Source organism: Podarcis gaigeae (genome assembly GCF_964106915.1).
Source record: "Podarcis gaigeae genome assembly, chromosome: 1".
NCBI classification, from domain to species: Eukaryota; Metazoa; Chordata; class Lepidosauria; order Squamata; family Lacertidae; genus Podarcis; species Podarcis gaigeae.
The window spans coordinates 43,888,939-43,901,205 of record NC_139678.1 but is presented as its reverse complement, the minus strand read 5'-3'; the positions used below and the strand labels follow the sequence as shown (position 1 = coordinate 43,901,205).

Here is a 12,267-nt window from a genome sequence, read left to right as displayed (position 1 = left end):
TTAGCCACCCCTCCCAGTTTGGTGTCATCCGCAAATTTGATCAGGATGCCCTTGAGTCCATCATCCAAGTCGTTGATAAAGATGTTGAATAAGACCGGGCCCAAGACAGAACCCTGTGGCACCCCACTAGTCACTCTTCTCCAGGATGAAGAGGAACCATTGATGAGCAAGCACCCTTTGGGTTCGGTCAGTCAGCCAGTTACAAATCCACTGAGTGGTAGCATAGTTAAGACCGCATTTTACCAGCTTCTTTACAAAAATATCATGGGGCACCTTGTCAAATGCCTTGCTGAAATCAAGGTAGGCTACATCCACTGCGTTCCCTTCATCTACCAGGCTTGTAATTCTGTCAAAAAACGAAATCAGGTTAGTCTGACATGACTTATTTTTCAGAAATCCATGCTGACTATTGGTGATCACAGCATTCCTTTCTAGGTGCTCACAGACTGTTTGCTTAATGATCTGCTCCAGAATCTTCCCTGGTATTGATGTCAGACTGACTGGGCGGTAATTATTTGGGTCCTCTCTTTTCCTCTTTTTGAAAATAGGGACAATATTTGCCCTCCTCCAGTCTGCCGGGACTTCGCCTGCTCTCCAGGAATTCTCAAAGATGACTGCCAGTGGTTCTGAGATCACATCTACCAGTTCTTTTAATACTCTTGGATGCAGTTCATCTGGCCCTGGAGACTTGAATACATCTAAACTAGCCAAGTATTCTTGTACTATCTCCTTAGTTATTCTGGGCTGTGTTTCCTCTGCTGAATCATTTGCTCCAAATTCTTCAGGTCGGGCATTGTTTTCTTTGTCGGAGAAGACTGAGGCAAAGAAGGCATTGAGGAGTTCAGCCCTTTCTGTGTCCCCTGTTTGCATTTCACCATCTTCTCCTCTGAGTGATCCCACTGTTTCTTTGTTCTTCCTTTTGCTACGAACATACCCATAAAAGCCTTTTTTGTTGCTTTTAACCTCTCTAGCAAGCCTGAGTTCATTCTGTGCTTTAGCTTTTCTGACTTTGTGTCTACACGTGCTGGCTATTTGTTTGAATTCCTCTTTGGTGGTTTCCCCCCTTTTCCATTTTTTGTACACATCCTTTTTTAATCTTAACTCAGTTAAAAGTTCTTTAGATAGCCACCCTGGCTTCTTTAGGCACCTTCCATGTTTCCGTCTCATTGGTATTGCCTGAAGTTGTGCTTTTACTGTCTCCCTCTTAACAAACTCCCAGCCATCATGAACTCCCTTTCCTTTTAATATTACTGTCCATGGGATCTCACCCAGCACTTCCCTAAGTTTTATGAAGTCGGCTTTCTTAAAGTCAAGAAATTGAGTCCTAGTATGCTTGGTTGCTCCTTTCCGCTGTATAGTAAACTTCAGAAGAGCATGATCACTCGCGCCTAATGATCCTTCCACTTCTACCCCACTAACCAGGTCATCAACATTGGTTAGGACCAGATCTAAAATGGTTGTTCCTCTTGTTGCTTCTCCCACTTTCTGGACAACAAAGTTGTCTGCAAGGCCAGGGAGGAATCTGTTTGACCTTATGCTCTTGGCTGAGTTTGACATCCAGCAAATATCCGGGTAATTGAAGTCCCCCATTACTACTATCTCCCTTCCTTTTGCATGCTTGGCCATCTGTTCCAGGAAGGCATCATCTATGTCCTCCGTTTGGCTTGGGGATCTATAGTAAACTCCCACAATGAGGTCCCTGTTATTCATCTCTCCCTTAATTTTGACCCAAATGCTCTCACTTTGGCTTTGAGGTTCTAAATCTTGGATCTCTTCACAGGTATACACATCCCTGACATATAACACCACTCCTCCTCCTTTCTTGTCTGGTCTGTTTCTCTGAAATAGATTGTAACCCTCCATTATTACATTCCAGTTGTGGGACTTATCCCACCAGGTTTCAGTGATGCCTATTATGTCATATTTAGTTTGCTGTACCAAGAGCTCAAGCTCATCTTGTTTATTACCCATGCTTTGCGCATTAGTGTACAGACATTGAAGTCCATTAATCATTCCCCCGTGTCTCTTATTTAAGGATTTTTTCCTCCCACCACTAGGTCTGCGTGCTGTTTGTTCCATTTGGTCTATGACATTTGGATGATCATCTTCATCAATTGATAGACTCCTACCTTCAGGAGCACTGTCTTCCTCCCCCACATTAGTCAGTTTAAAGCCCTCCTGATGAGGTTTCTGAGATTTTTGGCAAAAACATTCCTCCCAACCGTTGTGAGGTGCAGCCCATCTCTTGCCAGAAGTCCATCTTCAAGAAACTGCAGTCCGTGATCTAAGAATCCAAACCGTTCCTGTTTACACCATTTGCGAAGCCAGCTGTTCACTTCCACTATTCTTCTCTCTCTCCCTGGGCCACGTCGTTCAACTGGGAGGACAGATGAGATGACAATTTGTGCATTTAATTGCTTCAATTTCCTGCCCAGAGCCTCATAGTCTCTTTTGATCTTCTGGAGGCTATTGCTTGCAGTGTCATTGGTTCCCACATGAACCAAGAGGAAGGGGTATTTGTCAGTGGGTTTTATGATTCCTTGCAGTCGTTCAGTTACATCTTGGATCTTAGCCCTGGGGAGACAGCACACTTCCCGAGACATCTTGTCAGGCCCACAGATCACTGCTTCCGTTCCCCTCAGTAGGGAATCCCCTATCACCACTACACGCCTCCTCTTAGGTTTGGTCGGGGTTCTTCCGTGATCTGTCTGTTCCAAGGTCGCCTGCACATTCCCTGAGGACTGACTTTGCTGCTCGTCTTCATATACCTAGGGAGGAATCTAGCCCTCAATCTTAGGGAGGAATCTAGCCCTCTCTGCCTCCCTCCGTTCCCAAGGTCCCACACACCAAAATTTTATATTGGGGTGATGAATAAAATAGGAGATGGTCATGAAGATAGTAAGGCTGGGAAACAACCATTAGAAAATGTGGGGGGAAGAGCTAAATCTCATTCTGACCAATGAAAGCCTTGTTCAGCCTACCTCTGGTTTCTGATTTTTTACCAGACTGTTGCTCATTTGCCTTTACGCTTTCCTCCATAACTGGAGGGCGGGTATAGCTGCAGCAGAATGGTTACGAGTTATGAATCAGAAAGTCTGCAGTTCGGATCTCACCTCCGCCATGAACTCAGTAGGTGGCCTTAGTAAAGGCACTCTCTCAGCCTCAGGCTTCCTATCTGAAATCTGGGAGATAATAATACTGGTGTACTTACAGAGTTACTGCTTGGATCACACTAGATAATGCATTTGAGCGCTTTGAGGTACTATTCAAGTACTTAGTATTATTGTCAACTACAAGAATGGGGAAAGGTCTTAGGCACACACCTGAGATTTTAAACAAGGGAAGACAAAAAGGTTTGGGTGGAATTCCAGGGAGCAAATACCATGTTTTGCACAGCAAAGATGTGGAATGCACTGAGCTCTGACTCCAAGTGCCATAGAGTGCAACAGTTAGGACTGGGGAGACTAGGATTCAAATGTCCATTCAACCACAAAGCTCACTAAGTGACCAGTGGTCAGTCACAGGATAAAAAAATGCAGGTGGTAGTGAGGATGGTGATAATGATAATGATAATGATAATGAAGATAGTAATTAATAATGTAATATAACTTGGAAGCCCTTGTTGTGTACATCAGTCCTACCTGAGGAACCCAATCCAGTGTTCTTCATCTACCGGGATGTACACCTGGTCTACGCTCTGCACCACGGCTCCATCCTTGATCCACAGCATCTCTGGGTCTTCCATTCCCTCGAGGCTGCAGTTCAGCTTCACAGGCTGTCCCTGGGACACCTTCAGTTTGATTGGCATTCCAGTAGCCTTTGTACCTGGAAGAAAGCAACCTCCCTCCTCTCCACACCCACAAAAGGGGAGCGCGGAGGTCGGGAATACAGCAAATTAGCCAAGGTTGGTGGTCCGCAGTGCAACAATACATCCAGAGAACAGAACATGCAGGCACCTGAACGCCTCATCAGAGCTTTATTACATTTGCCGAATGATTATAGGATGAGAGTACTGAAATTCCAGTTAGGGAATAATGGAGGAGGTTAAATCCATGCAGGGCTTCGTTAACAACATGCCAATTTGGAGATCAGCAGGGTGAAAGCCAAACAGTAGCAACCTGTCAGTGGTAGATACAGATGCAGAAGACATCCCTGCAGCTGTGCCCTGACAATGCTTTTTGAAAGTGCTATTCTCAGAACAGTAGCACAAATTCCGCCCAAAATTCTCTCTGGATTTCTGGCTGCCAGGTAATATTCATGCGCTTTTGGGAAACTGTGGCTTTTGATCTACGCCTATGAAAAGAGCTGACATTTTAGAAAGTTATTCGTAGGGGGAGAGGGGGGTTGTTCGGCAAGCACTTTCTCTTTATTGCAAAAACTCCCAAGCAGTTTTGCAAACACCACGGAAGAAAAGGCTGGTGAAGAGCCTTGGCATGAAAGGAAACTAACCATTTACAGAGCATACTTTTCTCCCTCTCCTTCTTAATGTTGTGGTGTGGGATTATTTCAACCAGTAGCCAGGCAACCCCCAAACCCAGGAGGCAGTGCCAAATTTCTGATCTCATTCCCCATTTGGATGAGTGTCACCAATTCATTTGCAGGTGGTGGCGTTTCTCAGATTTCCTTTGGGGTGGGGGTGGAGGGGTTCGACGCATTCAGAATGTGCTCCAGGGCTCTCAAATGTGTTTAAGTGAGTGGGTGGAGAGAGCTATTGCATCCACAATAAGAAAAATGTATGGAATACGTTAGCTGCACAAACACTGTTTGAACGCTGGGGGAGAAGATGAGCATATGTGGGAAGGAAGAAAATAAGCAAGATGGTAAATAAGCTGCAAGGTAGAGGATTAAAATGTGGCTGCCAATTTCCAGAGAAGACCAGGCCTTTTGTACCATCTCTGCTGTAGGTATTAACCATTGGCAGAATAGGAAAGTGCAAGCCGTCATTTTCCTATCCAATTATTAATGGGTTTTCATCATAATAGTCTTATCTTTATTATAATAGTTTTGTCTTGAGTTTCTGTAACTACTTGGTGCAGTGCTGACTTTATTTGTCAGCTTCAGCATGCCAATGGAAAGGGGGCAAGTATATAAAGTCCACTGAAAATAAATAGGCATAGGGTTGTATCCAGTGCTTTTGTTCTACTTGCACAACAGGCTTCCACTTATACAACAAAACTTTCCCCTCTTCTGCTCTCCCCTGGAGTCCCCCACACCCCCTCAAAATATGCTCCAGAGGATTGGAGGAACCTCTGGAGCAGGTTTTGGGGACACACAGGGAGAGGAAGTGGATGTTCCATGCATGAGTGGAACTCTGTGTGTGCAGCATTGTTTACAACCCACAGCAAACAAATAAATAGTATTTTCAGCATGAGAGGCAGTGATGGTTCACTCTGTTTTAACATGTTGATTTTAGCAGTAGCAAGTACTAGATCTTCCCTAGAGTAGCCTTTTCCTGTACTGTAACATGCTGGGAGGTGTTTGTTTGTTGTTGTTGTTTTTAATGCCTTTAGAGGCTTAGTCAAGGATTGAATTTCTACTACCTCTGCAGCCAACCATGGCATCCCATCAAGGGTATAAAAGCCCCAGGAGGGAAAATACAGATTTCAGATATCAAAATGCACATAATGGGGCTGAATCATTTTGATTTCAAGGAACACCCAAAGGTGGAGATTCATTGGTGCTTAAGTTATGGTGAGACACTGCACATGAAGCAAACACTGTATACCAGCAACAGTACTCAACAGTCTGATGAAACTAAATGAATCATCATGAACAGCACTTGTTTTTTCTGGAGTCTTGCTAACAGGTACCTATCTCAAGACCCAGACATGAACTCTCAACAAGAGCCTCAACTCTACCCCTCTAACTTGGGCTGCAAGGATAAGATTCCCCAAAGTGTTAAGCAAGGTAGAGGGAGTCACTAAGGAGAATAAGATGTCTCAAATTAGGACACAGGCCTCCTTCACCCCTCCTCTAACTCCCTCTGTCAAAGAAAGAATGGTGTATGCACAAAGCATACAGACACCCACAGTCACAGAATGTCATCAAGCCTGCAACATGGGGAAGCTGCTTAACAACCCTCCCTTACTCAACAGCTGATAGCAAGAGTATCCTGTACATGGGAGCACATAGTAAGTAGCATGTTTTATGCAGAACCCAGAAAAACTCTGGTGATGCACAGACAAAGGCAATGAAGGGCTTTGTCACATTTGTTAGCGAACACCAGACACCACACTCTGCCTATTGTCTCTTCTGGCCAAACATCTGTGATATATTCTTCTTGATGGGATCAGAGCCTTGGCACATGGAGCAAGACAAACCCAAAGTGCAGAGTATGCAACTCCCTACAGTGGATGGGTTGAGTAACCGTTGCAGTGGTTACATTTCCCTTCCTGACAGGTGACCCTCCAAAAAACTGACATTAGAGAATTGCTGATAGAATGGGCAGCTAGGCTGAGGCATGCATAATGGAACTAGGTGGGTGATAGCACTCTTTCTTCCATTTACTCAAGTAGCAATCCTCAAGGAGAACCTTGTAAAGGAAACTGTCGTGTGCATCTGCTAACCATGAGTCACCCCCAGATGGCCTGGCAGCAACATATCAGGTGCAATAGGACACAAAACTGAAATGTGGTGATGCACAAAGTTCATCTTTTTCTCCTCTGTAGTAGAAACTACATCACTCAGTACTCTACAAGTGAGGCTCCTCATTAAAAAACAGTGAACAGGGTTGGTGCCAGAGCTGAGTGGGCCCTCAGCGTAATGTTCCTCATGCCCCCTGGCAAAGCTACAGCTGCATAAGTGACTTTGACAAGTGGGTGGGGCACTATCAGCTGACATCATGACACCAGATGATTGACACGTGGGTTTCTCGACCTACCTGTCAAAGTCTGCCCACAGGGGCAGGGACAGAGACAAAGGTAGCCCTCTGGGCAAAAACATTTCCCAACCCCTGCTTTGGATGTGTGTTGGATTGCTGTGCTATTGACCCTACAACAGACTGAGCATAGTGCTGTAACTATTACCTAGTTACAGGTCCCAGGGGAGAGTTCAGATTACTGAATGTTCCTCTATATAGAAAACCAGCCCATGAGGGAGGAGGTTAGGCTCTCCAACACCTAATTCTCTATGGGTGGTTCCAGATGTGTTTTCCCAGTAGTGATGTATGGAAGTGAGAGCTGGACCATAAAGAAGGCTGATCACCGAAGAATTGATGCTTTTGAATTATGGTGCTGGAGGAGACTCTTGAGAGTCCCATGGACTGCAAGAAGATCAAACCTCTCCATTCTTAAGGAAATCAGCCCTGAGTGCTCACTGGAAGGACAGATCGTGAAGCTGAGGCTCCAATACTTTGGCCACCTCATGAGAAGAGAAGATTCCCTGGAAAAGACCCTGATGTTGGGAAAGATGGAGGGCACAAGGAGAAGGGGACGACAGAGGACGAGATGGTTGGACAGTGTTCTCGAAGCTACCAGCATGAGTTTGACCAAACTGCAGGAGGCAGTGGAAGACAGGAGTGCCTGGCATGCTCTGGTCCATAGGGTCACGAAGAGTCAGACATGACTAAACAACTAAACAACAACAACCCTTTCTGCAGAAAATCCAACAGGCTTAAAAAAAAATATTCTGCTTCTAATAATCCACTCATGGTACCTGAACAACCTCACATCTGAAAGCACCCTATGTCAAGTGGGATTTTTGTATGAAGGTGCATTCATTTATGTGAGCTCTCAACAGCAGTCTGAAGTGCCCAGACACAGGTTTACCACCTCAGGGAGTACTAGGCCTGCTGTGACACTGGCTTTCCAAGATGCCCCGCTAGGATGTGCCCAGCATGCCAGGACCATAGGATACCCCTGCGTATATAACGTAATTGCATTCATATTTCTATGGCATGCTAGCAATTGCTCATACTGAGACTGATAAAGTAATTAGGGGATTTTTTTGACTGTGCAAAAGTAAGAACATGAAGCTAGTGTCAGGGGACCCAACTGTGGTTAGTACAGCCCACCTGCACAACATCAGTAATGTTATTCCCTACTAGAGAACCTCTGTAGGGGAAAAGCATGTTGTTCTTTTATTGGGACTTTTATTGGATTACAAAGCCTGTTAATTCACTGGTTCCCATGCTGCACTCCTTGTAATTTTTCTTCCTTTTGTTGTTCCTGTAAACTTAGTGGAAATTGCTAAGAGCGATGAAGCTGGCAAAATAATACTTTATGTTCAGACGCAGCATTTGTTGTTGTTGGGCTAAGGAATTAATCATGCCACTAAGAAACATGATCTAACCCCTTATTATTTGATTCAACAATGACATAAATGGTGTGTGAGTGTGTGTACCAGAAAGCATCCTCCCTCTCAGCTCTCCCTCTAACTGAATATAACAAGCCCTGCATAGCCACGACACATACACCTAAAACACACGCATGACATGACAAGCAGTCTTATGAAATGTAGGCAGCACCCTGTGGCAACAAGACTGCTCAGCTTTCAGTAATGCACTTGGCTAACAGGGTTAATAACACACAAGCATTGATATATCTGGGAGGCAACTTAAGATTTACATTCCCACCCTCAGCTGTGGTTCTAAGAAATGTGCAAGTCACATTTGAAGGAGTGTACTGGGCAAAGTACAAGAAGGACGGATTTTGCGCAGAGAGAAGGAATTTTTAAGGGACCAATTGGCTTTAGTCTTCTTTTGGCACTTGATGAAAGGAAGAGGGCGAATGGTTAAGTGAGAGGAAGGTTTGGAAAGAGCAGGGATTAATTTTAATATATATTGAATGTGTACACATGCACACACACACACACATATATATTCCCAATTTCCAACCCTGATTGTTACCTAATTAAGCTCTTACGCACAGAGATAATTAAAACCTAGTCATTAACGTCTCTTCACAATGTAATGATTATGGAAATCAAAAGATGTTGTTCAATTAGGAGGTGCAGCTTCGCAATTCTTACATATTTGGACTCAAGAAGCAGTGTGGCTCTTAGCCACCTACCTTTCCTAGCCAGATGGCAGCTGCTTAGAGAATTGACAACAATTATGTAACTGTATACAATTATATTATGTAGGAAACATAATAAACATTCCTCGCAAACCGGGATGGCTTTCTCTGTTAGTTCAGCTGACAACTTGGCAGCCTGGGAAGTTAGCTGAGCTGCTCCACCTTTTGGGTCCAATGTGGGCAGAAAATCCTGCCCAACTGCGAAGTGTGTCTTGTCATGAAAGGAGGAAATGGCACGACTGGGAAAGAGACACTCTATATTTCACCAGCACCCCTGACAAACGCTCAGCAGGAAACAGTGCAGCACTGGGAACACCCTGTGAGTTGTACTTGCTTACCAGGCCTGGTTCCTATGGATCTTTGCCTTTAATCATCCACTGTTCCCAAGACAATTAGGGAACAGACATCTATTTCTTTACAGAAACGATATGCTATCTAAACTTGACAACAACCCAGTGCTGCTAAGTTCTTTTGCACAGCAGCTTGTTAACTTTAATTCTCTGAGAATGCAGATTACTGCCAGAAAAGGAATCCAAAATGCATTCTTAAGGGAGGAAAATGGGAAACTGGAGAAACATGTCTGCATGGGAGAGCAATCTTTTCTCTCAGATGCCAAGTGTGCAAGACCAGAGCCCCAGAGCCTTTGTGTATACTGTAGAGGGGACCTCAGAGTTGGGGCCTCCACATCATGACCATAACATATGGGAGCTGTTTATTATGTCAATGAATATGGGCTCCATGCTAGAACCATTGAACTAACATGCTCCTGACATGGAGGCTCTTCATGAAAAGGGGCACATTGTACAGCATGATAGCCACCATGCATTGTCAGCAGCAGCAGCAGCAGCAGCATTTCCTACAGGTTCTGGATAACTGCTGTAATGACTGAACTGGTCCACAACAAACCTGGAACTTGGAATGGACCATAGCCAGGGGTGCCTAACCTGTGGCTTTCTGGATGTCATAGAACTCCAACTCGCACCAGCCCTAGTCAGCATGGCCAATAGTTAAAGATGATGGGAGTTGTAGTTCAACAACATATGGAGGGCCACAGGCCAGCCACTCCTGCCACAGACTTTTCTCACTCTTCCATATTTTTAAGAGCATTTGCAGACTCTGATTGGCTGGGAATTCTATATAATGTTGATCAGTTTTGTTCCTGGTTATGATGCTGTCAACTTTATATCATAGGGAACTGAAAACATGGCACCATAGGGTACTGTCAATGTGGTGCCAGTGTATTAGGCTTGTCTTCCAGGCTAGCCTCTGTTGTCTTTTTGCTCTCATCTACTTATGTTTGCTCAGCCAATGGACAACTTTGATTTATATTGACTCCAGCCTTCAAGCACACAAAACACCTAAGCCTGGAAACTGATGCTTGACAGCTCCCACCTAAAACTGTCAGCTCATGGCCCAGACAGAACACGACGACACTAGACATCATTCAGGAAGAGTAACTCCTATTCCAGTACAATAGTGGGAAAATGGATCATCACAGTTATCAAGGCTGGAGTCAGCAGGTGTCCTGGATCTGTTAATGTACCTTGCCGTGTCTTCAGATCAGGAGCTAGAAACCTGAAGTCAAATAACTAGCCCAGCCAAGAGCATCAGATTCACCTACAGGTGGGCTCCCATCCTATCAAGCAACACTGAGAAACTGCACCTTGTGACAGCATGCCACATATTCAGTTTCACTCATTAGTGCTTTATTTAGGCTAGTTCAATTCCACAGGAAGATGAATTCTCAATGTAAATGTTTGGAATCCTTCCAGTTGTCTCCCCAACTGACTCTGTCTGTTGGAGGTGAAATCAAACCTGTAGAAATGAATAACCCCTTTCCCTTCATGATGTATACTAACCATGTAACTTTATGTATGTTTTCTCAGAAGTAAGTTCTGACTGGGCTTACTAGGACTTACTCCCTAGTAAGAGTATTTAGGATTATGTTATGTTAAATAGAGGAGGAAATATTGCTGCAATGGAAATATTTTGCGATTGCAGCATTCGCAGGAATGTCTCTTTTTATGCCATCACCAAATGGGTCACAATAGACAGAACATTGTGCATTCCCAAAATACCCTATGAATACAATGAATACTCAATGAGCACACATGGGGATTTTAAGTTTCCCAAAGTTTTTGTATCACTGGTGTGTGTGTGTGTGTGTGTGTATCAGATATCTTGCTATAATGGTGAACGCATGGGATCAAGTTACACAGAAAAAGGAGAAGTTACACAGAACAAGGAGGTCAATATTCAAATACAAAAATATAAGTTATTTTTATTAATTAGGCGGCAAAAGCCTTACACACATTTAAAGTGCCTGCTCAATAAGCAAACCCTAATATCAAAATTTCCAGTGATTATTACGCCAGTCAAAGCAAGTGATCTTTTAAAGACAGGAATATTTCAAAACAGATGTACTCCATAGATTAGCTGCCAAAATATGGCTTCAAGGAATGTCAATCCAATCTGAGATTTTCTGACTTTCCCCTCCACCTCCAAATATGCCAGCCTCAGAGCAGTCCCCTTGGGGCCAGTAAGTGTTGCTGTGCCCTCACTCAGGACCTCTGGAAAAGTAATGAGGCGCTTAAGGCACTTAGGTGAAGAGATCATATTTCACAACAGGGGTGTGAGATCTGAAATCGTGACAGCTCCAAGACTGCATTCATTCTCTTTGGAAGAGCTGGCTTTCTGCAAATAGCAAGGGGCCGTGGGGAAGCGAGTCAAATTCAGAAAACATAAGAACTACAAGCTTGACTCTGCTGCAGAGACTATTGATGTGCACAGCAACAAGGTGGAAAATGAAATAATAACAATACACAATCCAAATAAAGGATACTCGACCAAGAAAGTAAGGGGTGGGGAAGAGATACATCCCCCCCCATTAAGTTCTGTAACTTGTTTCAGCTCAGACCAGCAACTCTGATTTAGACCAGTTCCACAACACACTGGGATGTATGGCCGCTGTACTTAAGAGTGGCAATCAGCTCTTGTTCCTAACTCTTCCCGGGAGTCCCTTCCGGGAGAAAAAAGTGAGCTGTCAACGTGAGGGGTTTTGTTTGTTTGTCTGTTGAACCGCCTGAACAAGCCAGCCTTGCAAAGGACGGGGGTGGGCGCGCGCGAGGCGGAGGGATTCCCATTTCTGGATCAAATCAAGAGGGCATTTTTAGACCAGATCCGCGCAAGAGGTCAGACCTGAGCAAGGGCTCCCACAGGGACAAAGTTGGGGGGGGGGGGGAGAGGCACCCCC

At 44.5% G+C, this 12,267-nt stretch overlaps 1 protein-coding gene and 1 long non-coding RNA gene across 3 annotated transcripts in view; one reads left to right on the top strand and one right to left on the bottom strand.

The window, feature by feature from the left end:
• Window positions 1–12,267, top strand: part of LOC310847759 — a 148,333-nt gene that overhangs the window by 33,498 nt on the left and 102,568 nt on the right. The gene's annotated exons all lie outside the window — the stretch shown is intronic.
• TYRO3 (TYRO3 protein tyrosine kinase) overlaps window positions 1–12,267 on the bottom strand; it is a 69,566-nt gene that overhangs the window by 56,180 nt on the left and 1,119 nt on the right. Inside the window, exon 2 of one of the 2 annotated variants that reach the window (XM_083744488.1) lies at window positions 3,642–3,849. In XM_083744488.1, the coding sequence (XP_083600614.1) occupies window positions 3,642–3,849 (208 nt within the window). The remainder of the gene's footprint in view (window positions 1–3,641; window positions 3,850–12,267) is intronic. The other variant, XM_083744487.1, reaches the window with a different exon arrangement.